This window comes from Chlorocebus sabaeus, chromosome 13 (genome assembly GCF_047675955.1).
Source record: "Chlorocebus sabaeus isolate Y175 chromosome 13, mChlSab1.0.hap1, whole genome shotgun sequence".
NCBI lineage: Eukaryota > Metazoa > Chordata > Mammalia > Primates > Cercopithecidae > Chlorocebus > Chlorocebus sabaeus.
Window position 1 is genome coordinate 17,957,409 of NC_132916.1, and position 23,171 is coordinate 17,980,579.

At 36.5% G+C, this 23,171-nt stretch overlaps 1 protein-coding gene and 1 long non-coding RNA gene across 2 annotated transcripts in view; one reads left to right on the forward strand and one right to left on the reverse strand.

The window, feature by feature from the left end:
• The window catches only part of LOC140713233 (uncharacterized), an 83,477-nt gene extending 66,623 nt beyond the window's left edge, over window positions 1-16,854 (forward strand). Inside the window, exons 2-4 of the long non-coding RNA XR_012095123.1 lie at window positions 4,977-5,050; window positions 11,644-11,748; window positions 12,935-16,854. This is a non-coding gene — a long non-coding RNA (uncharacterized lncRNA). The remainder of the gene's footprint in view (window positions 1-4,976; window positions 5,051-11,643; window positions 11,749-12,934) is intronic.
• Window positions 11,709-20,942, reverse strand: VIP (vasoactive intestinal peptide). Its single transcript, XM_008007626.3, has 7 exons — window positions 20,779-20,942; window positions 19,448-19,564; window positions 17,445-17,567; window positions 16,357-16,461; window positions 15,471-15,602; window positions 14,556-14,644; window positions 11,709-12,815 (listed from the first exon to the last, which is right to left on the reverse strand). Exons 2-6 carry the CDS (start codon window positions 19,552-19,554, stop codon window positions 14,599-14,601), a joined length of 513 nt encoding a protein of 170 aa, XP_008005817.1. The 5' UTR covers window positions 19,555-19,564; window positions 20,779-20,942; the 3' UTR covers window positions 11,709-12,815; window positions 14,556-14,598.
• Window positions 20,943-23,171: the final 2,229 nt, after the last annotated feature.

Sequence of the window (23,171 nt, forward strand, 5' to 3'; positions counted from 1 at the left end):
AGGAAGTTTGGAATTTGATGACGCTTTAGTACACTATGCTGATGAAGGGAACACTGGGTTTTGCCTTCAGTAAAGTGTATTTTAAAAATAGTTTTAACATCTTATTTTCCACAACATTTCTTTATTTTAAGTTTTGTCCTAGTAATAATTTAAGAATTGAAATTAAAATGAGATGGGAGCAGGATAAATTCACATTGAGTAATCCAAATTCCAAAACAATTTTCTGTGCTCTGAATCATGGTTATAATTTGTGATCAGATTCCTTTTTATCTGAGCTGAATTATGAATTTAACACATGGACTTACTGATTATTTTTCCTCAAATCCTAATCTGTGATTTCCTTGCAAGCATTTTTGGCATTATAAGTGAAAAATAGGTAAACAAATATGGCAACTGTAAGCACGGAACAGAGACCCATTATGTGAACTCCTGTAGCTATGTTTTAGGAAAAAATAAGCACCGAGGGTCCATGTGCACTGTGCTTTAGTGAATATTGACCCTTCCTGGAACCAGGAAGAGCTATTTCTGTCTCTGAGTTGATCTGTGGGTCAGATTGGTAAGCAACTGATCTTTGCAGTTTGGCGCTTGAGCAGAAATGAACTGTTGACTAAGGTTGAGGCAGGCTCTTGAGGCCATTTAACCCCCTTTAAAGCAGAGATGCTGGCCCCGTACTGGCGAATGGACCGAAGGAAAGAAAGGTCACTGAACCAAGAGAGACCAAAGGCAAATCCTGACTTAGGCAGCTCCTGGGCTGCAGAGGGCCCTTGGGAGAGAGTCCTGATGCAAACCAGCTACTGCTTTAATACCCTGAGTGTTTGATTCCTGGAAAAGTGAATCTTGCTTCTCAGCCGGTCTGGGACTTTAGATGTACCATGCAGTTTTTAAACACTCAATTCAATGTCCTGAAGCTGAAACATTTTTGTACCTTCCAGGCAGTGAGGCTGATGTCCTTGTGACTCCTTGATTCTGGGGGGAAGGTGAGCCTCTATTCTGTCTTGTAGTAACTCACCAACCATATCAGGCAACAATAATGTAGGCATGAAAATTGCATCAGCCTATGACTTGCATGTCAACGTATGTGTGGGCACTTCGATTGCTCTGGTGTGAACCTCATCAGATTCTGTAACAGACTTGGGCTCTCAGTTCTATTCTAATGCTACATTTTTAGAGTCACATACAGAAGCTTCATTTGCAAACCTGAGAATGAGTTCCTGGGTTCCCATGAGACTGCATAGTGACATTAGAAGTCATGAAAAAGGGAGGAATCTAAACCTTCATCTTCATGCTGCAAAGCCATTCAGTTGCATGGGTGGCCTCTCCCAGTTCCAGGAAAACCAGAGAATATTTGCATGTATTCTTTATTCATCACCCATCCTTTTAGAGTCATGTTTTCTTTCTGATAATACAGACTGTTAAGAAGAGTCACTAATTAGCAATTTTTCTTATTACAAATACATGATGACTAACGACATTAATATTCTAGTTCATTCAAGCTAATGGTGGATGGAAGTTGTTGGCTACCTACGTGGACAGTGTCCATTGAGAAACAGCCTCTCCTGTTTAGCCCCTGCTGTTTGTGCCCCACTGAGAGTCATGGGACAAAGAAAAGTGATATTTATACTTTGTCGTTTGTTCCAATACATCTTGTATCATCAATACTTACTTATTACTTCCCAAAAGGAAGTGTGAACCTTGGTAGCTTCAATTACCTTTCCACCTGCAACATCACTAAATTAATATATTCCATACAATATCACTTCATTACAAATTATTCCCATTGTCATTTAGTTTCCAAACATTTTCCAATTAGAAACAAGTTGGTAGTTATGTCCCACAATTTAGTAAATAGTATTCAATTTGGGAAGTAAAATATTTTTATTTTATTTGTAAAAGTCAGTATATAGTTTCATCATAATATTTTAAAATATTATAATTATAACCTGTACATATAACCCAACTTCTACTATCATCTTTTGTTTATTTACAACTGTCCTTTACTTTTCAGGTATGTTCTCAGCCCAGCCTCTCCTATAAGCAGCTGCTCAACAAGAGCTAAGATCTTTTTTTTTAAACCAAGATTCACTTCTTTTTCTTTTTTCTTTTTGTTTGTTTTTATATTTATTTCTTTTTAAAATTTCAATAACTTTGGGGAAATTTAATTTAATTTTGGAGGGTTTTGGTTACATGGATTGTTTTGCCCAGACCGTTTATTCCCCGAAGAAGACCACCAGAGTCCAGAGTCAAAGCTAAGCAGCAAGGATCTTTATTACAGGTTCGAACCTGGAACTCTCACTTGCTCGTGAAACGAGACGGGCAGGAGAGCTCCTCTACTGAGCTCCGAACAGTGTTATATAGTCTGAGAAAAGTGGGCATAGAATTATTATACAAATCAGATGCATGATTGGCTAGTGTTTGAACAAGGCGATTTGGCTAACTATGCTTGGTTCCCGCCATTTCTGATATTTCGGTTCAACCCTTGAGGCGGGAGAGCAGTTTTTACACAAAGGCAGTTAATTATATTGCGTCAGGTTGCACAACCGGTTTATGGCAGCATGGGGGGCATCTTACCTAAACACGTCTTGTGACCCGGCCTCAGAAAGAAAAACAGGTACTTACAGAACTCACGAAATCTCTGGTACGTGCAGAGATTAGAGAGCGGAACACAAGGGTTTAGCAATAGGGTGTGGCGGAGGGGCGGGTACGCATTTTTGTGTCTTTGTGTCCTTTCAGGATAAGTTCCTCAGTGGTGATTTCTGACATTGTGATGCACCCCTCACCTGAGCTGTATACACTGTACGCAGTGTGTAGCCTTTTATCCCTCATGCCCTCCCACCCTTTCCTCTGAGTCCCAAGTCCGTTATATCATTCTCATGCCTTTGAGTCCTCATGAGACCTAATATCTTAAAATGGGAATTTTCTCAGTTCTCTTCCATTAGTTTTATCTTCACTACCTACACACAATTTCAGATTTACCCATCTGTGATAAGCTCTCTTTTTTGGTATATGCCTGTTGCTCCAAATCCTTATTTCATTAATATCTACCCAAATTTATAAGGGTATAGCTAACATTTCTTTATAAGAATCAAAGTAAGGGGAAATGTCTTTGAAGAAAAATTAAGAATAATGGCATAGTAATCTCCTCAGAAGTCAACTACAAACTTACAGATAATGGCAACTTCTAGCTCAAAGATTCTATGTTTTTAAAGCAGAAAGGTAAATGAAATGTAAATTGAGAAAAGTACCTTAACAAGTGTGATGCATGTGTCTAAGATCCCTTGCAAAGAAAATTTAAAAGACAAAAGGAAATCTGGAGAGATCTAGATGCATTTTCTGTCTCTGGAACAGATGAGGTTAATATGTAGGTAGGACATGAGACAGAATGAGATACCCGAGAGAATGAACCCATAACTCTATAGAGAACAGAACAGCAAAGGGGGAAGAAGCAAAATTATGAAACGAGGGCGAGTTTCCAAGGAACAAGAAAAGAAAGAGCACAATTGTGTGGGGGAAAAATGAGACAAGTTAAAGTCTGAAAGGAGATGCATCTTGCCAGAGATTTGCAATTACATAAGGCAAAAGAGAAGGACCAACGAAATGTTTTCTCTCTAATAGTCAGGGAGAAAAAGCTGTTAACAGAGGGTTGTGAAAAGGCAGATGCTTTTTATGTATCCTTTCCCTCTTTCTCCTTTCCAAAAACTGCAGCTGTTGTCAGTTAACCAGACAGGAGACCATTTAAATGTGGAACACCAAACAAGAATAGGGAAATCAGTAATTAGAGTATATTTTTCTAAAATCTAGATCTACTCAAATGTGCAGGTCTAAGGGTCTTAGGAACTCATAGATAGGATTATGGAACTCTTAGTCTCTGTCTTTGAGATATCTTGTAGGATAATTTCTGCTTCTGAAGCCCAAAACCAGAGTGTGCATGTGTACGTGTGTGTATGTGTGTATGTGTTAGTATGAATATTAATATAGAATACAATAGTATTCATAGTCATATATATTATATTATATCTTCTACATAAAAACGTATAGAAGAAAAAGTGTAACTTTGATTACTAGAATGGATAGATTCACCTTAATCCTTTCAGAGGTGTTAGAAAACTAAGTATTCACAATTTACCTTCCCAGATATTGAAAATATAATCAGAGTTAAGATGTCTAGAAACATTTTGAGTTATCTGAAGTGATTATTAAAGAAAATTTGGTGTCCTTCACCAAAGAATGTAGTTTCCAACTTACGAATTCAACACCTGAAACAGTTAATATAGTACATAATGTGCATTCATTCATGAATAAAATAAGCATGTATCCAGATCTCACATGAAGTACAGTCTAGGGAAGGTAACATTACATTTCTGATATTTCTTTGATTATTTTCTCTCCTCTCTTCTCCATTATCTTTTTCTGAAACTTCTATTTATCAAACCCAAGACCTCTATTGATTTTCTAAGACTCATTCTTAATCTCTAATTTATCTGTAATACTTTAAGAATTTGTTTCATTTTGACATACTTTTAAACTAAATTTTATTTTAATTTAGGCAGTTTTTGAAGTCCATGAGCTTTTCTTCTCTGATCCTGAATGTCATGGTTAATATTGAACATCAACTCGACTGGATTGAAGGATGTAAAGCGTTGTTCCTGCATATATCTGTGAGGGTGTTGCCAAAGGAGATTAACATTTGAGTCAGTGGACTGGGAGAGGCAGACCCACCCTCAATCTGGATGGGCACCATCTAATCAGCTGCCTGCGTGGCTAGCATAAAAGCAGACAGAGCAACGTGGAAGGACTAGACTGGCTGAGTCTTCTGGCCTTCATCTTTCTCCCGTGCTGGATGCTTCCCGCCCTTGAGCATCAGACTTCAAGTTCTTCAGCATTTGGATTTTTGGGACTTACACCAGTGGCTTGTGAGGGGCCTCTTGGGCCTTTGGTCACAGACTAAATGTTGTACTGTCGGCTTCCCTAGTTATGAGGTTTTGGGACTTGGACTGGCTTCCTTGCTCCTCAGCTTGCAAATGGCCTACATGTGATTTCACCTGCTAATCATGTGAGTCAATACTCCTTAATAAACTCCCTTTCATGTATATATCTGTCCTGTTAGTCCTCTTCTTCTAGAGAACCTTGCTTAATACACTACATTAGGTTCTTTATTTTATTTATTTATTTATTTAGTTAGTTAGTTAGTTAGTTTTGAGATGGAGTCTCGCTTTGTCGCCCAGGCTGGAGTGCAGTGGCCGGATCTCAGCTCACTGCAAGCTCCACCTCCCAGGTTCACACCATTCTCCTGCCTCAACCTCCCGAGTAGCTGGGACTACAGACGCCCACCACCGTGCCTGGCTAATTTTTTGTATTTTCAGTAGAGACGGGATTTCATCGTGTTAGCCAGGATGGTCTCGATCTCCTGACCTTGTGATCCGCTGGCCTCGGCCTCCCAAAGTGCTGGGATTACAGGCGTGAGCCACCGCACCCAGCCTGCATTAGGTTCTTGCTTTATATGTGCAATATTATTCATTTTCGGTTAGACTTTATCTTTTATTATCTAGCATCTATTTTCACTATATATTTAACTTTTTAAAAACTTTGGACTTTCTTCAAGTTTTCTTCAAATGCCAGGAGATCCTTGGTTGTTCGCTTGTAGACACCGTTTATGATAGCCCCTTCCACCATTAATTTAAAATCTGTTAGATAAAATGGAAAGGGAAAGGAAGGGAAGGGGAAGGGGAAGGAGAGGAGAGGGGAAGGCACGGGAGGAGAGGGGAGGTTAGGGGAGGGGAGGGAAGGGGAGAGGGAGCTAGAAAGTCTGACTACAACATGTGGGATTTCTCTATCCACATGGAGAAAGCATTATTCGAAGGCAGGTTTCTTTTTAGGCTGAGCAGGTGTAGGAAGCCAAATGTAACCAAGGTGACCCCACATGGAGAAAGGCTTAACTAACTCTGGGTTCGACTCTCACAATTGTCATCCTAGTTCTCCCAAGGCAACTACTCCCCCGGGTCCAACCCCATTTCTTTAGAGAATAACTCTGTAATTACTTTTCTTCTGGGCATCCAGGAATTTCAGCATTCTGTAGCAGAAATGGGAGATCAATAATCTTGTATGTAAGTCTTCAATGTATGCCCCTGTATTCAGGCCCTTCCACAAGCTTGCCCTCAGTTATAGTGTTTCCAAATTCCTGACAAATATTAATTTCTGGTATTCAGGAAAGATCAATCAGAATTGGCAGGAATTCTCAGGAATTTCCAAACTTGTAAGTAGTTTTGCATTTTTCATAACACATTATTTATATGTTTTAAAATAATAAAAAAAAATCAAACTGCAACCATGAAAATTTTTCTGTGATAGGATCACACTGAATGTTTCAGAGATTTTCTGTAACAAAAACAGCATAATAATAAATACATGGCTTGTTATTATATACCCATATATTGTGATGAAATATCTTTCAATAACATGTGAAAATAATTTCTTCCTGATAAAGACATTTGATAATACAAAACGTCACAAAAAGGCAACTCCACCGATCAGCATTTCTTGCTCTTGCTTTTGACTTGACATCAATAGTGCCATGGGCTGAATTGGGTCCCCCTAAATTTTATATGTTAAAGTCCTAACCCTACAGAATGTGACTACAGAATGTGGATGTATTTGGAGATAGGGTCTTTAAATAAGTAATTACATTAAAATGAGGTCTTTAGGGTGAGCACACTAATTCAGTATGACTAATGTCCTTATAAGAAGAGGAAATTTGGGAACAGATGTACATGGAGGGGGGACCAAGTGAAGACACAGGCCCGAAAGAGAGGCCTCAGAAGAAACAAATCCTGCTGACACCTTGATCTCAGGCTTCTAGCCTCCTTGTGAGAAAACAAATTTCTGTTGTTTAAGCTCCCCATTCAATGATTCTTTTTATGGCAACCTCAGGCAATCAACACAAGAAGATGCCTCCAAGTGGGCAACGCTTTTACGTTGATTGTTAAGCTTTAATTCTTGCATTCCTGATTTTGCAACTGATTTCTCTTTGGATTCAGAACTTGTAAAAGGTTATACAGTCTCCTAGAAATATCAGGAAGAAATATCCACTTGTATTTGTCAAATCTGAGCTTTCCCATAGGACAGTTTATCTGCTACAAACTGTCCACAGTAGTTCAACATTGAAGTTGCCCTATCAATTTCCTGGATCCACTCTTCAATCCACTGCCCGTCTTTCCCCAGAAATGTATTGCAATCTCTTGACCATTTATGGCTCCTTTCTCTTATTTTGATAGCACGGGATAATATTTCTTTGGCAAGGAAAGGGAGACATGTTCATGAGCTTAATATACCACATTAAACCTGAGAAACTCCAGGAATATTACGTCTCTCCTTTTTTTTTTTTTTTTTTTGGTAGATTTTGTGTGTATCCACTGAAAGGAAAGGAGAAGATAGAATATTATTTTCAGATCTGTAGAGAATGATTTCTAATATAATCTTAGTCTCACTTCAAACTCATGTATGTAGCAATAAGGCTGAAATTTTATAACTGAAATTAATTTGTATCCCAAACCGCCCTTATATTAAAAAATACTAAAAAATTAATTTCAGTCAATTTTATAATTATCTTAGTCAATTCAGGATTACCCTAGCTAATCTAGGTTTTGACACTTCCTCTCTTCCTGGAATTAAACTCAGTGTCCCAACAAGCATTTTATTTCAGTGGTTTGCTGATGCAGCCTTCCGTAAAGCAATGGGCACTAGACTCAAGTTCTATTCTTTCTCACTTCCACCAGTCTAAATCCAGATCTGTATTATCTCACCCTTGATAAATTTAGTGGTCTACATACCATTTTCCCAAGCTGTAGGATGGTCTCCACATGACTTCAACCACTACATGATTCTGGAGTAGGGATCTTAAACAGCAGCTGCTGAGCACTGTGAAATTTCATGCATGGGCATGTAAGATTTGGTGAATGCTCTGAAAGTACTATATTGTGTGTGTGTGTGCGCGCGCGTGTGCGTGTGCATGTATACACACATGTATTTCTGGAAAAAGGTCCCTTGTTTTCATTAAATTTTCAAAATAATAAAAAATCATCTTGTACTACTTAATTTGACCCATTCTTCTAAGTTACCTCAGTCATCACTGGACTCTAAGTATAAGAAACATATTTTCCTAGTTATTTACTCTCCCACTCATCCACCCAACTCTTTTGTATTTTTCTTTTACTTTCCTCACATCTCCTCACTTATCCTTACTCTCAACTCTTTCCCTGAGAAAATAGGTGTAATCAGAAGAGGCATTCCATAAACTTCCACCACTTCACCCTTCCATTCATCCACCTTGGAGCCAACCACTCTGCCTGTTACTGTGGTTGAAGAGAGCTTCTGCCAAGCAAAGGTCAATCCCTCTATTTTTGAATCACCCACTTCCCTCTCTTCTCAAGGACATCACTCAAGTAAAACCCCACTTTACCTTCTGCATCACCAATTTTCCCTTTCTTGCATCTTTCCCCTTAGCATGCAAACATGCTTTTGATATTTCTCCCACAGAAAGCCAAAGTACTTGATGGTTTGGCTATGTCTCCACCCAAATCTTATCTTGAATTGTAGCTCCCAAAATGCCCACGTGTTGTGGGAGGGGCCTGGTGGGAGGTAATTGAATCACGGGGTGGGTCTTTCCCATGCTGTTCTTGTAATAGTGAATAAATCTCATGAGATCTGATGGTTTTACAAGGGGGAGTTTCCCTGTGCAAGCTCTGTTTTTGCCTGCTGCCACCCTTGTAAGACATGACTTGCTCCTTCTTGCCTTCTGCCATGATTGTGAGGCCTCCCTGGCCATATGGAACTGTGAGTCCATAATTTATCTCCTTTGCATTTATCATTTTCTAAAACAATATATATTTTACTTAACTATATTTTACTTGACTATTTTATTATCTGTTTCAAATCAAAGAATGCAAGCTCCATGAGGGCAGGAATTTTGGTCTGTATTATTCACTGCTTTATTATCAGAACTTAAAATGGTGCTGGGTAGATAGTAAGTTCCTTATAAATATTTGCAGAAGGATTAAATAAATGAATCTTAATCTACACTGTAGCAGGATTTGATTCTGTTAATTATACCCTCTTCCTTGAAAGATCTTCTTCACTTGTTTTCCAGATGACATGGTCTCCAATTTTTCTCCTATTTCAATAGCTTCTTTTTCCAGTCCGTTTTTATCCCATTTGTTCCTCAAAACTCCAAACTCTTAATGTTGGCATGCCCCAAAATTATGGGCTGAACTGTGTCCCCAAAAATTCATATGTGAAAGTCCTTAATCCTAGTCCTTCAGAATGTAAGTAACTTTATTTTCAGATAGGGTTTCTACAGAGGAAATCAACTTAAAATGAGATTATTAGCATTGGCCCTAATCCAAAATGATGGATGTCCTTATATAAAGTGAGTATTTGGAGACATGCACACTCCAGGGAGAATGCTAGCTGAAGGTCACGATAGAGGTAGAAGTGATACTTCTACCAGCCAAAGGTTGCTTGCAAGCGACCTGAAACCAGGGGAGAGGCATGGATCCGATTCTTCCTCACAGCTCTCACAGGAGCCTACCCTGTTGACACCTTGCTCTAGCACTTTTTGTCTCCAGAACTGTGAGACAATAGATTTCTTTGTTTGAGATACCTGGTCTGTGGTGCCTTCTTATGACGGCACTCAGAAAAAAAAAACCCTCAAGGATTATGTGTTAAGGTTTCTATTTTTGCTGTGTTTTGTTTTTTAGCAACACTTCGTCTCTTGCTGATCTCATCCAGTCTTGTGTTTCTGAATCCCATCTATATGTGAAGTTTCCCACTTGCCCATCTGCAGCTCAGCATCTCCTCTTCATGACATCTCCAACTCCCTACTCAACATCCGCCTTAGTACATCCAAACTAAGCTCACCTTTCCCTGAAACGTTGCTCCTCCCAGTCTTCTCTGTCTCACTTATTAGCAACCCCATCCTTCAAGTTGCCTCAGGTGATTTACCTTCGATATCATTCTTGACTTTCCTCCTTCTTGAACTCCTGGTCTCAAGCAATCCTCCTACCTCGGCCTTCTAAAGTGCTGGGATTACAGGCATGACCCACCATGCTTGGCCTCTCCTCCTTCTTGTCTTCAGTCTATCTGAAGAAAACCTGACTCTCTTTTCAAGATATATTCAGATACCCCTTCTCAATACCTCCAGTGCTTCTGCCTTGGTGGCACCATCATCTGCCACTTGATTTATAGCACTTGCCCCCTAGTTTGTCCTCCTGCTCCCACCCTTAGCACTCCTTTACTCTATTCCCATTAGAGTATCCAGAAAGATCCTGTTAAAATGCAGTTCAGAAAATATCACACCTCTGTCCAAAACTCTGCAGTATCTCATCTCACTTCACAAACAATTAAAGTGGCCTGTGAGGCCCTACAAGGTCCAGTCCTTAGTAACCTCTTTGATCTCCTCTCCTACTCAGTCCCTGTCCAGCTCACCCTGCTCCAGCCACATGGGCTTCCTTGCTGTCCAGATATGCCAGGACTGTTCCCTCATTTGCACTTGCTGCTCCCTCAGCCCAGAACAATCTCTCAAATAGCTACATAGCACATCATAATCATTCAGTGAATATTTCTTCAATGAATTTCTTGAAGCAATAGGGAATACATTGAAAAGATTTATATTAATAAAATAAAATTAAAACTCTTTAGTTTCACACTGAAATTACGGTTCCATTTCATCTTTATAAGCTTCTTACGTACACTTAATACTCAGAAATTGTCTGTTTTCACTGCAGTGCTTCTCGTAAAAATGTCACTTAATAAATATGCAATAATTTGAAGAATCAGATAAGAACAAGAGATACAAGGAGCTCAATTTACTTCAATTTGTGAAAACTGCTTTGCAATTACTGGTAGTTCTAGACTAGTTCCTCTCAATGTAGCCATTTGTCCTAATTGCAGCAAACAAAACCAAGCAAAACTTTGCCTTCTGGGAATAATGCTTCTTCACTAATGGTAAGGCTCTGACTCTCACTCTCTTTATTATTTGTTTAAGCTTTTTGAATGAGAATTTAAGATCCAAGCCTGAAATTTTTTTTAATCACTGTATAAATTTATTCTTTCCTTGTTTTTTTTTTTTTTTTTTTTTTTTTTTTTTGAGACGGAGTCTTGCTCTGTCACCCAGGCTGGAGTGCTGTGGCTGGATCTCAGCTCACTGCAAGCTCCGCCTCCCGGGTTCCCGCCATTCTCCTGCCTCAGCCTCCTGAGTAGCTGGGACTACAGGCGCCCGCCACCTCGCCCGGCTAGTTTTTTGTATTTTTTAGTAGAGACGGGGTTTCACTGTGTTAGCCAGGATGGTCTCGATCTCCTGACCTCATGATCCGCCCGTCTCGGCCTCCCAAAGTGCTGGGATTACAGGCTTGAGCCACCGCGCCCGGCCTCTTTCCTTGTTTTATATTAATAGAGTCTTAGTTTTAAGTTGGGTACATGATTACCCAGAAAAACAAAACAAAACAAAGAAAACATACTACATTTCCCAGCCTCTCTTGCAAATGACTGGCCATAAGACTATGTTCCAGTAAAGGGGATGTTAGTATAAGGTATCAGTTCAAAGAGAACTGGCATATACTATTTGATCCCTTTTTTCTGTGCCTCTTCCTATAGCCTGTTGCCTGGAATGCATACATGATGGCTGGAACACTAGCTGTAATTTTGGATCATGAGGAAAAGTGCCACACCGTTGGAGATGAGGGATGAGCTGAAAGGGGTGTATGTTATTGAGGGTTTTGCTGAGCAGAACCATCATAATAACCCTGACACCTTCTTCTTGACTTATGTGTGAAAGAAATTTCTCTTTTATTTAAGCCACCATTATTTTAGAACTCGCACACAATCAAATACCACAAAAGCTATCTAGTGCCAAGAACTTTAGAGCTAAAATGAGTTACTACTGAACCATATAAAATAATCAAACAAAAAAATTATCTGCAGTGATAATCAAAAGTCTTTATTTTCTCTATTTGATTTCTTAAAATTATTTTGGAAAAATAGTTATGTCTTTAGATGTACTTTCACAGAAGGAAGCTCATATGACGAAAGCAATATTCTGAGTCATTATGGCAAAAATATTTATTATTGAACAACTGTTTCATTCACTTCACATTTTACACATACTTAACACTAGCAGAAAGGGAAGGTTCAATGTCAGAAGCAGGGGTCGTTCTCCTTAACTGAAAGACCATCAGGAGAGAGCCTTTGGTGATTAGCAATCCAAATTTGAGATTTTTAAAAATACCATTAAAAATAAAGGTTGCCTATAAAATATGGGGACACATAATATTTTCTGAAAATCTTTTTGGAAGAACGTCTTTTTATCTTCATTGTTACTATCTTAGACATTTTGAGGTTTATTTAACACAGCATTCCATCTGCTTAACATTCAAATTTAGCCACACTGATTATCTGTTCTACTCTCCTGAATAGTTAAGTACACTCTATAAATAAACACATCAATTTTGCTCTATTACTACTCTTCCAAAAAAGTCTTATATAATTGGAATTAACCTAGCATTTACTTATCATTAAATATTTTTTTTTTGTTACAAAGGATATACAGCATATGAAATTGCAGGCTTTTTATGAGTTAAAGACAAAATGTAGAACTCTCAAATAATATTTACAATGTAAACATCACAGTTATTACATTAGCTAGAATACGTCACAACATTCACAACACAATACATTTTATTTGGTTTGGGTATTGAAGTTTTTTTCTTGAATTACTGATGTAGAACTCAAAATTTAATTATGTTGCGTATCGTTTTCCTTCAAGAATTCTGAAAAAGAAAAAATTGTTGCTTTAGGCATAAAATACATTTTATTTCTAGCATCTTAGTTTCATTTATTGATTTACTTATCTGATAAACACTTATTTCTCTTTGTCCCTTGTTAGCAGCCCGTAGCAGGGGATCATGTCCTGGGACGTATCAAGAGAGCAGCTTCTAGAGGACTGATTATCAGAGAGGAACTGGAATGTGAAAAGACGTCTAACTAACCATTATTAATGATTCACCATTTGTAATTTTCACAAATGGATGACCCACATGATTTCCTCTTCAAAGAATTTGTCCAAACTCACCCATTTAAAAAAGAAAAGGATGGAGGATGGAATCTCATAAGTGATCTTATCATTTACAAAGCACAGTGTGATTAATCAATTCTCCTTTATATTTTAGTGCCTACTCTGTTTCTTAATTTGATGGAGAAGACTTCTTATAAACACTCTTTCAAAAAGCTGTATGTAATTAACTTTCTTCTTTGAGCAAAGGGACTTGTTTCTCTGAAATGTCTATAAAAGATAAGGAGTTTATGTGAGTCACATTCCTGCCTCTGCCTTTCTCTTAGAGGTCGAAGGGTAATTAGTGGACAAAAGCAGTCAGTTAGGCAGGTGTCTTCCCAGACACCATGTCCACTCTTGATGACTCTTGAAAACCTTAGATAACTCCATCAGGAACTGAGGTAAGGCCGTGAATTACCTTTAGTTAGAGCATGGGTGATTTTAATCTCCTTAACCTAGTTAGGGATTGGAATCTGGCTCGCCTTCAGGTTTTATGAATAAAGTTTTATTGGAACACAGTCACTCCTATTCATTTTACATCTAACTGTGGCTGCTTTTGTGCTACAATAGCAGAGTTAAGTCATGATAACAGAAACTAGATGGCCCACAAAGCCAAACATATTTTACTCCGTAGCCCTTTAAAATCTGCTAACCTTTCATATGGTGACAGCATGAAATTTCTTTAAGCACTTGCCCAGTATTACAGATTTTTTATGAGCTAACGTAGATAATAATGTGACATAACTCAGGAAAGAAATATGTCTTGAACCCACATTTATATAAAATCAATTTTGATAGCAAGCTTATTACTTCACAAAGAAAAAAGTCTATCCATGTTTTTTCTGCTCAAAAAAAATGTTTACAGAGAATGCTATTGGAGTCATGTAGGTAAAACAAACTTACAGGTAAAACAAGCTGAATTTTACTTTTGCTGTATGAAGTTTGCCATGTTTCAAGGAATATAGTTAGACCCAGAATGCCCTGATATTTTCATGATAATGGGCCATGCTCTAATTTGGTGGTATTTCCCTGTACTTAATTAAGTGAGGTGCTAACAGTCAATTGTGGGACTAAACCTGCAATTAATAAAAGCAGCACGGGTTGATCCTCAAAAGGAAAGCCCATTTTTTTCTTGTCAGTTTGAGTCAGTCTCCTGTTTTTTTTTTTTTTTATCTTGATACAAATGTAGAAATAACCCCAAGTGAACCAGGAACACTATTCAGATCTCAAAACGTTTGCTTATTGTGAGTGTGCTCTTTTATGAGATCAAAAAATTACATGAATCATTCTAAGCTGTTTACTGGGTTGGGGTCCACTGTTGTAGGAGTGTCTGCCTTGGATGAGGTCTCATGATGAGAAACTCTTTAACCCTAAGACGTTTCTTACTAAGTGACTCTTAGCTACTGATATAATCAGAGACTGCCGTAAGAATACAGAAGGAATGCACAAATATACCCACCACTGGGAAGTTGTCATCAGCTTTGCTCCAAAGGGCTTTTTCATCATTTTTCTAGCTCTTCTGGAAAGTCAGGAGATTCTCCCTCACTGCTGCAGAGCAGAAAAACATTGTGCATATTAAGGCTCTCAGATGAGAAAGGTTCTAAAGAAACTATTATGACATAATGGCTGTGCTGTTCTCTGTGCTCTGAAAGTGTATTGGGGGCTAAACAATTACCTTTGAAGTTTGTTAGTACCTATGAATTATTTATCAATCTTAGAGTTTCTAAAATTATTCTTACAGAATTATCATCTGTATTGGGCAAAGAAGGTCATCTTGTCTGATCACACCCAAACAGAATTATCCTTAATACTCATCATTTAAACAAAAACAATTGGAATAAAAAGACAGAACACTACACTGTTTATGTATTGTGTCCGATGTTTACACACCACGGAGAGATACCGATTTTACAGAATCTAAATATACAAAATACCTAATGGTTTAATTTGACTAGATAAGAGTATTGAATATGCACATGAAGTGAGTTCCACACGTTACCAAATTGCAATTGACTATGCTTTACATGTTTTAAAAATCATCACTTTTGATGAAACTTGCTCCTAGATTCAGACTAGATGTCTCTATAGTCATCGTTTTTAACACTGGCAGCACAGTAACGTCAACTGGGGAACTCTTAAAAGAAACGAATGCCTAGGCCACACCACGGAAGACACTGATTTCCTGGCAATTGGTTTGGGGGAAGGCCCAGACATCAGTATTTTTAAAGTTCTGCAGGGTAGTCTAATGTCAGCCAAGGTTGAGAATCACTGCTTCATGTAGTATAGATAGATAGTGAGATAGAGGTCTTCATGTGCAGCTTCTATTTTGAAAGTCAGTCATGATTTCTCATTTTAGCAAGTTCCTTTTCTTTACCTCCTCTTTCCATTCAGAATTGAGTCCAAATATTTCTTTACAGCCATTTGTTTTCTAAGGCGCGTATAGTTGTCTGTGAAGACTGCATCTGAGTGACGTTTGGCTGCTACAGGGTCTTCTGAGATGTTTCTGCTAAGGAACATGAGGAAAAGGAAATCAAAGAGTTTTCACAAGAAATGCTAAATATACACATGTTCCAAGTTTTTTGGAGCCACATAAAAAGGAATTCCCATGGCCAACTAATTTTCTATCATAAAAAGACTGAAAGAAAAATACAACTAAACCTAAGGATGAAGGAGAAGCAAGGAATCATCTGCCATATTTTGGCACGACCTGGGACTGTTTTATGACACATTCTGTACAGCTGAGCAAATAATTCATCCAAAAATAAAAATCTGGGGATAGCTGAAGTTGTGCTCTGCCACTGGGAGAAAACTTTTTTAAAAAAACATAATTACATCTTTAGAAGCTATGCTACCCTGAGCAGCGTCATCTAAATATTTGACTGTTAGCCATTTGGCATTCTCCATTTAGTTTGAGCAGGAAGTAAAAGGAATATTCTATGGTTGACCTTAACATTTACCTCAGTCTATCCTATCTCTTTTTGATTGTTTTACTGAGTCTTGTTCAATTTGATTGCAGATTGGTAAACGATTGCTACTTGAGAAAAACGTGTGTCTGGAGTCAATGAGTATGATATTATGAAAAAGTCTTAATCCATGGGCTTGATAGATGTTATTGAACAATACAAGTTATTTCATTTAACTAAATTAAACATTATCGATGAGTTTTCAATTTCAAACAAGGTAAATAACTTGTTAAGAGTGAAAGTACAATATTCAGGTTGAATAATAACACATTTTATAAAAATAATAAGTTTCTTTACCTAACACGTTTTCTCATAACAGACTCAAGGTACTTTTTGGCAGCAAGTTGACCCAAGAGTTTACTGAAGTCACTTGTGAAAATTGCATCAGCATGCCTGGCATTTCTAAAACAAGGAAGAAAAAAATAGCTATTATTTTGTAAATGGCTTTCTAGAATATTATTATGGCTCATTAAATAACAAAAAATTATGGGTTTATTAAGAAAGCTTCTCATTAAAACTAAAGTTCAAAAGGAGATTTCTTAACTCCCTAACAGAAGAGATCTTCTAGTCACTTGTATCAAGACATACCCTGTATTTCTAGCCCAAGACACTGAAAAATTAAAGAAACAGGCATTTCTAGAAGCACATTTCAATATTCCTTCATGGTTGAATCCTTATAACTACTTTTTTTCTACTAAAAATTGGTGTAAAAATATGATCTATTTAAATTAGCTGCTATTTGTACATGGTGCTTTGTGTCTGCCCCACTGAATAAAGACATACACAATGGGAAAATACTCTGATTTTGGAAAGTTCATAAACCCCAGTATAGCTTTTTTTTTCTTTTTCCAAAATACTTGGAAACAAAACCTCTTAAGATAGAGAAGGCATTAAAGCCTATCATTCTACCTTTTCTCTTTCAAATGAAGAACCTTTTATACTTTGTCTATACCAAGTCCTGTAGAGCTACTTGGTCTGTACTTGAAATGATGCTCAGACAAGCAGTTCTATGAACGAACAGCTCTAACTATCAGATACCTTTTCTTTATATAGAGACAAAACTCCTCGGCAACTCTTCGTCATTGGAATGCTAAATGCTGTAGTTTTATCAGAATTGGTGCAATCTGTGATGTTGGAATTATGTGCAACAGAATGGAAGTGAATGATGTGTTCATCCTGGCTTGTTACAACCTTTCAGTATGAAAATCATGTACAGCTGCAAGAGCTGCAATAAATCAGGATGAGTGAAGCCATGACACACGGAAACCTCTAGTGTTTTGCTATCGGAATAGCTTCATGGTGAGATAAAATTGGCACGTTTGTAATTCTTAAATACATTTGCTAAAATAAAACTCACTGGATAGTTTTATAAAAAGTAAACTCACCTGGATACACCATAATTGGGTGTGCCATTTTCAGCTAATGCATTTTGCAAGATGTCCATGTCTTCTTTTAATGAAACTTGATCAGGTTCATTTGCTCCCTCAAAGGGTAGTCTGTCACCCAACCTGATAGGGAAAGTTACACGAGAAGTATAATACATTCCCTTTTCAGAAGACAGTGCGAGCGGTTCCACAACCATTTAAAATAAGATACTTAAACTCTTGGGAAATATTACCCAGTCACAATATGAGAATAACATAATTTGACTTAATGGCTCATATAATGAGAGCATAAATAGGAAATTACTATTGTCCTACAAAGTAGATGTCATATGACTTTTATAAGCTGAATATACAAAACGTAAGAGCTACTTAATTCAATCTTATCGAAGCATTAAGCAAACTGTACTTCTTTGGTGTACTTTACTATGCCAAGAATATCTTCACTTTGCAAAGTCAAATTTCACATGTAGAAAGATTTTATGCAAAATAGAAACTTGGAAAAAACTAATACTGAATGAGAACTGGTAACAATTTATGTATTTGGTGATGTTCAGTATCACCTGTTCCAAACATCTCTGAAGAATGGAGTATTAACTGCTTCTGTCTCTCTCCAGACCCTCAAACTTTGCTTCAAACATTTACCTTGGCAGGATATATTTCTCTGTACTGACAAAGTTCAAAGAATGTCTCCATAGATGAATAGCTCATCTATGAAGATGAATTTGAATTCAATAAATTGTATGGGGCCTTTTGGTTTCTAATCTTATGTATTAACACAACTTTAATAAGGTATGTACAATGTTACATTGAAAGACTAAGGATAGTCATATGCATATATGGAATATGACTATATTTGCAGATGCTTACATATTTTAATCACTGGCAACTCTTATAATTTTGTGTGTGCAGATTTTCACTGTTAGGGCAAATCTCTAAGGAGCGTGTCAGCTCCTGGACACTTATATATCTTCCAGTGATTTGGGAGTTGGGAGTCACTAGCAAGTAGTCCTCTGTGGGTCTGAAGCTTAGCAATCAACAGAAATGTCAGCATTCTTATGACTGTTCATCTGCTGTGATAGAACTTCAGATGAAACCATTTTATTTAGTTATCAAAGCAACACTGGAGCTGTATTTAAACAGATTTCACAGAGAACACTAATAGCTAAGAGGTTATTCTCTCTATTGAGCATAAGTCTACCTTAATCAAAAAATCAAGAATGAGCAAATAAGCAAAAAAAAAAAAAAAAAAAACCAACTGAATTATTATTTTTCCTTTGGAGATATAGTGGTGCCCGTAAACTGAAAGAAAAATTCAAGCTAATGTAGTTTTCATTTACTGTTTACTTCTTTAGCATACATTAATAAAGTTTTAAACATGAGTTGTATTAAACTTTCTAGATTTGAAATATATAACATATAGAACAATAAAACTAAGGATTTATGGTCCAAACAAAGTATATCAAAATTTACCTATTGGGGGAGGGTATCTCAATAGATCAATTACCCCATATTTAATATTGGCAAATTGACTCTGCCTAGATAGATTTCTGTGCAACATGATTTTATACATGTTTCACTAATCAACTGCTAATCTTCTAATTATTTACTGATTAATCTTGAAAATAAACTAAAATGTGGTTGTCAACTAAACAGCTTTTTCTCTACCAGAAATTGAACTGACTTAACAATGGATAAAAGCTTATTATTCATCTAAAATTGGTGTTGAATAAAAAGAAAGTCAGAGCCTCCTTTCACCATGTTTGGGAATGTGATCCACTCAGCCCATAAAACTAATCACTGACAGTGTCTCTCATGCTCTGAAAGTGAATTCCAAGATTCAGAATGACCTGATGTTGACAAATACCTCTCACTCAACACATCAAGCAAAAATGTAAATAAATAATACATAATTTATACTATTCAGTTGTCCAACAAAACGTATAGGAAATTCCCATTTAGATGAAGAAGGAATGCTCAGATGTCTGAATTGAAAGGGAGCTTACCCGAGAGCAGAAAGTGTCCTGTAAAGAGGCCACGCCGACGTCTGTGAGAACAGCACACTGAGAAGGGTCAGAAGCACAAGGAGCTGGGCCTTATTTCTGGTGTCCATTTCTGTGCCTCTAAAGAGAGAGAATCACCTTAGTTCTTCCAACCACAGATGTTACCAGCAAGGTAATTCTGAGTGCCTAGCAGTAATTTTCAATGGTTCTTGAAGAGTTTGTAAAGAGTAATTTTCCTCTTGTAGAAAGAGGTAAATTGCAAGATGATACATTCAAAAATCAGTATTTCTCTCAGTGACAGGTACTTGAATAAAAAGTAGAATCCTTTTCACCTGCTGTCTGGGCACATGGTTGGCCCCAGTATCTATTGAATGCCATACTTCTATAGTGCTGGAAATAACCCTGGGGACAATCTTTTCATAACAGGGCTGTACTACCCAGGCTTAGTGTATTTTTTGATGAAGGAAACAGCTTCAAGACATTGATTTTCTTCGCTTTAAGATTTCAGTATCCGATTAATATAAGACTGGCGTATCATCTATTTAATAATTCTTCTGCTCGTGTTTGTACAAATGTATAAATATAGTGTGTATATATACATATAATTTTTAAAAAGATTTTGTATCTACATTACTTTTTCCTCTTTCAAGTGTAGATATTACTGGAAACTTATTTCCTTACACCTGAATTTGAACATCTTAACTCAGTAGTGAATATTAATAATCAAAATATCACTGAATCATATATTGTCACTGAAATGAATTTTTCCATCAAAGAAAAAGATATGTTAAAAGCAAAACTTGCATTTCTTGCATTTAATCAACTTACACATTTCATTTCTAGTTTCTAGATTAAAAATTTAGGAGTTCAAGATCTGTTTCTCTTGCTGCCTATAAAAATTACAGAATTTAAACTTAAGGCAAAAAATAAATGCATCTTAGATTCACTTAACCAACATATGAAATAGGAAAAAAAAAGCACTGTAAAAATAAGTTGAAAATTTCAAAAGCAAATGTGCCCACTGAACTTTTCAGTCAAAAATCTACATACAAGTAAACTTGATTTGAATGAATTATTTTTGAAAATCAGTATTCAGTAAAAGAGCAAGCAGGGTAAAGCATCTTACAAACAAAAGAATTCAGAAAATCTATCTATATGAGAGAAATTGAAGTATTTCTGTCCTTACCAGGTGACTTGAGAAACTTGTCTTTTTGCTGTTGCAAAAGCAGAGCACTATCAAATTCTTTTCAATAGAGAGAAAAATTCAGTATGTTGTGAGAAAAGTTTCAGAGGCAGGAGGGAAAAAGAAGAGGAAAGGTAAAGTTTTCACTTACCTTGCCCACTCGTTCTCCCCCCGGAACTGCCTGTTCTGGTTTGTTTTGGAGCTGTCTTAGGTGCTGAAGTCCTGGGAGTAAGAGGAAGGCTCCACCAGTTCTCTGCCCTTAGCAATGGCTGAGGGTTGGCTGTTACTGCCTGCTGGTGCTTCTCACTCTACCCTGACCAGCATTTCAAAGCCCATCATTTTATAGGGCTTATACTTGGGACTGAGCAATCACAAAGCGCTCTGAAAGACGTCACAGTATGACGGCCATGGGATGAGTAGTGCTTGAAGTTCTTACTTAATTGTCATTATGTCTAATTTATGTAAGTTTATAGTGAGTAACTTCAAGATGTAAGATAAGAGGAAATTTACTTTTGTTTAAACAAACAAAGTAGCAAGCTCAATGTGAAATGTTTTAACCTTTACTTAATTGTAGTGAAATAAAAAAATGATTGTAGTGTTATAGCTATGGCCACTGGGATTCTTTCAGAAAATAAAGACTTCATGTGTAGAAAAAAATGCAGAAAGCAACAAACACTTATGTTCATTATGCTTATAAATGTGTAATTATACTTTATTACCAAATATCAATTCTGTTAATATTTTTAATTTGTATGCTATTCATATAGATCTAGATTTAATCTTGAAATCTATCCTAACTTTAAAAGCTCTAGAGATAATTTTCACCTTTCTATTATTACATTTCCTTTTTGTTGAAACTAATCTCAAGATAAATGTCTCAGAAAGTCTCTAAGATAGTAAGATATGCACGCTGTTGTACAAAGCAGTAGAAGTAGTGCTATTTCATATTTGTATACAAAGCAGTAGAAGTAGTGCTATTTCATATTTGTATAAAAAGGCACAATTCCCAATGCACTTTTACATGCACTGTGTCAAATGATCCAAAAAATAAATTGTTGTCAGACTATATACCTCAAGGAATTTAATTATCTTTTCTTTTTAAAGGTTTTCCTCATCACTTTTATAAGTCTTTGCATAATGTAGAATTAGTTTTCTACCCTCACCCCCAATGCACACACACATGCTCAAACCAGTTTGGAACATCTCTGATTCAATCACTTGACAGGTGGCTTCAAATAATTAGTTGAAAAACATTTATGTAGTACTTTGATAAATACTTCACTTCTACTTGTGGATTTGTAACTAAAGGTAGCTTAGCACACATTCAATCAGAGTTTAAGGTAAAAAATGCAGCCACATGAAAAATTTCCTAAACAACAGAGTAAAATGCCATTTTTCCTTTTATGTTAAAGAATTTCTGCCATGTGTATTATTTTTACATTTTGTTTGTAAGTTTCATAAGAAAGAATGACTTTACAGTCCTCTTTCTTCTACTTTAAGATTTTAGTATCTATTTGCTTCATTCAAAGTCAGACTGATCCAGTAAAAGACTATCCTGCTATGCTTAATCATATTTTCTAATCCAGTTACCAGAAAAATTAAATGAATTAAATTTCAAAATGTCTGGAAATTTGTTTCCCAGTTGACAGCTCTGACTCAAGCCAGAGTTCCTGTGGCTTAATTCCAGGAAATCTTTTTTTACCTGATTATTACAAACTAGAGGTTGAAATGGTTCTCATATGGAATTTTTTTATCCTTAGCTCTTCATCACCCAATTCTTAGTGAATCAATTTTATTTAAGAGCAGCAACGGCAAAGCAACTTAATTGAGGGTCACAGACAAATTACTGCTGAATGATAAGAAGAAAAATTTTAAACACAAAAGATGTAAAGCTGATTATTATTTGGCCTAGGCAAGCACTTAGCATTTACAAAGAGTAACTATAGTGGCTTTTTTCAATAGAAAAGACAGTTGCTTCTATTATAATAATAATAAACTAAAATTAAAAGAAATAATTCAATTTTATTACCTCTGAATAAAAGTAAACTTAATCAAAGAACTGCATTTTCTCTTACGAATTTAAAGTAGAAGGCAAAACAATTTGAAAATGGAACCATAGCACCATCTGCAGGTTCAAAGTTTTAATTCACAGATTTTATAAAATTGTGTTTATTTTTTTTCTTTCAAGGAAATGAATTGTAAACCAGAGGTCCTTTAACCGGCTTAACTTATGGATGCTTACAGAAAAAATAAACATAAAAAAAAGTACTGCAGTTGAATTTATCCTGGATTCTCAGTTGCCATAAAACTTAGTAAATAAATAGAAAAATACAAATGTGAATTGACTCTTTAAATCTGTCTTTTCCGTCCTTTGACATATTCTTCCATAATTTGCCTACATTTCTGGCAACGTTTATTTTTGCCTTACGCCTTCTTAGTAAAGTGGTGTTTGTAATAAGGGGAACTATAATTCATTTATATGGGTAGAAAAATCTTCAAGATCCTTCTTTTACAGATAAGTAAACTGATCTCCAGAAAGTTTCA

Bases quoted from the DNA above. Each gene is read 5' to 3' on its own strand.
- VIP (XM_008007626.3), bottom strand. From the start codon at position 19,554: ATGGACACCAGAAATAAGGCCCAGCTCCTTGTGCTTCTGACCCTTCTC. The intron at 17,568-19,447 runs GTAAGCTCCCTT...TTTCCCTATCAG, and splicing joins AGGACACTTTCTGCTCTCGG to GTTGGGTGACAGACTACCCT. The intron at 14,645-15,470 runs GTAAAGAAAAGG...TCTGCTCTGCAG, and splicing joins ATTCTGAATGGAAAGAGGAG to CAGTGAGGGAGAATCTCCTG.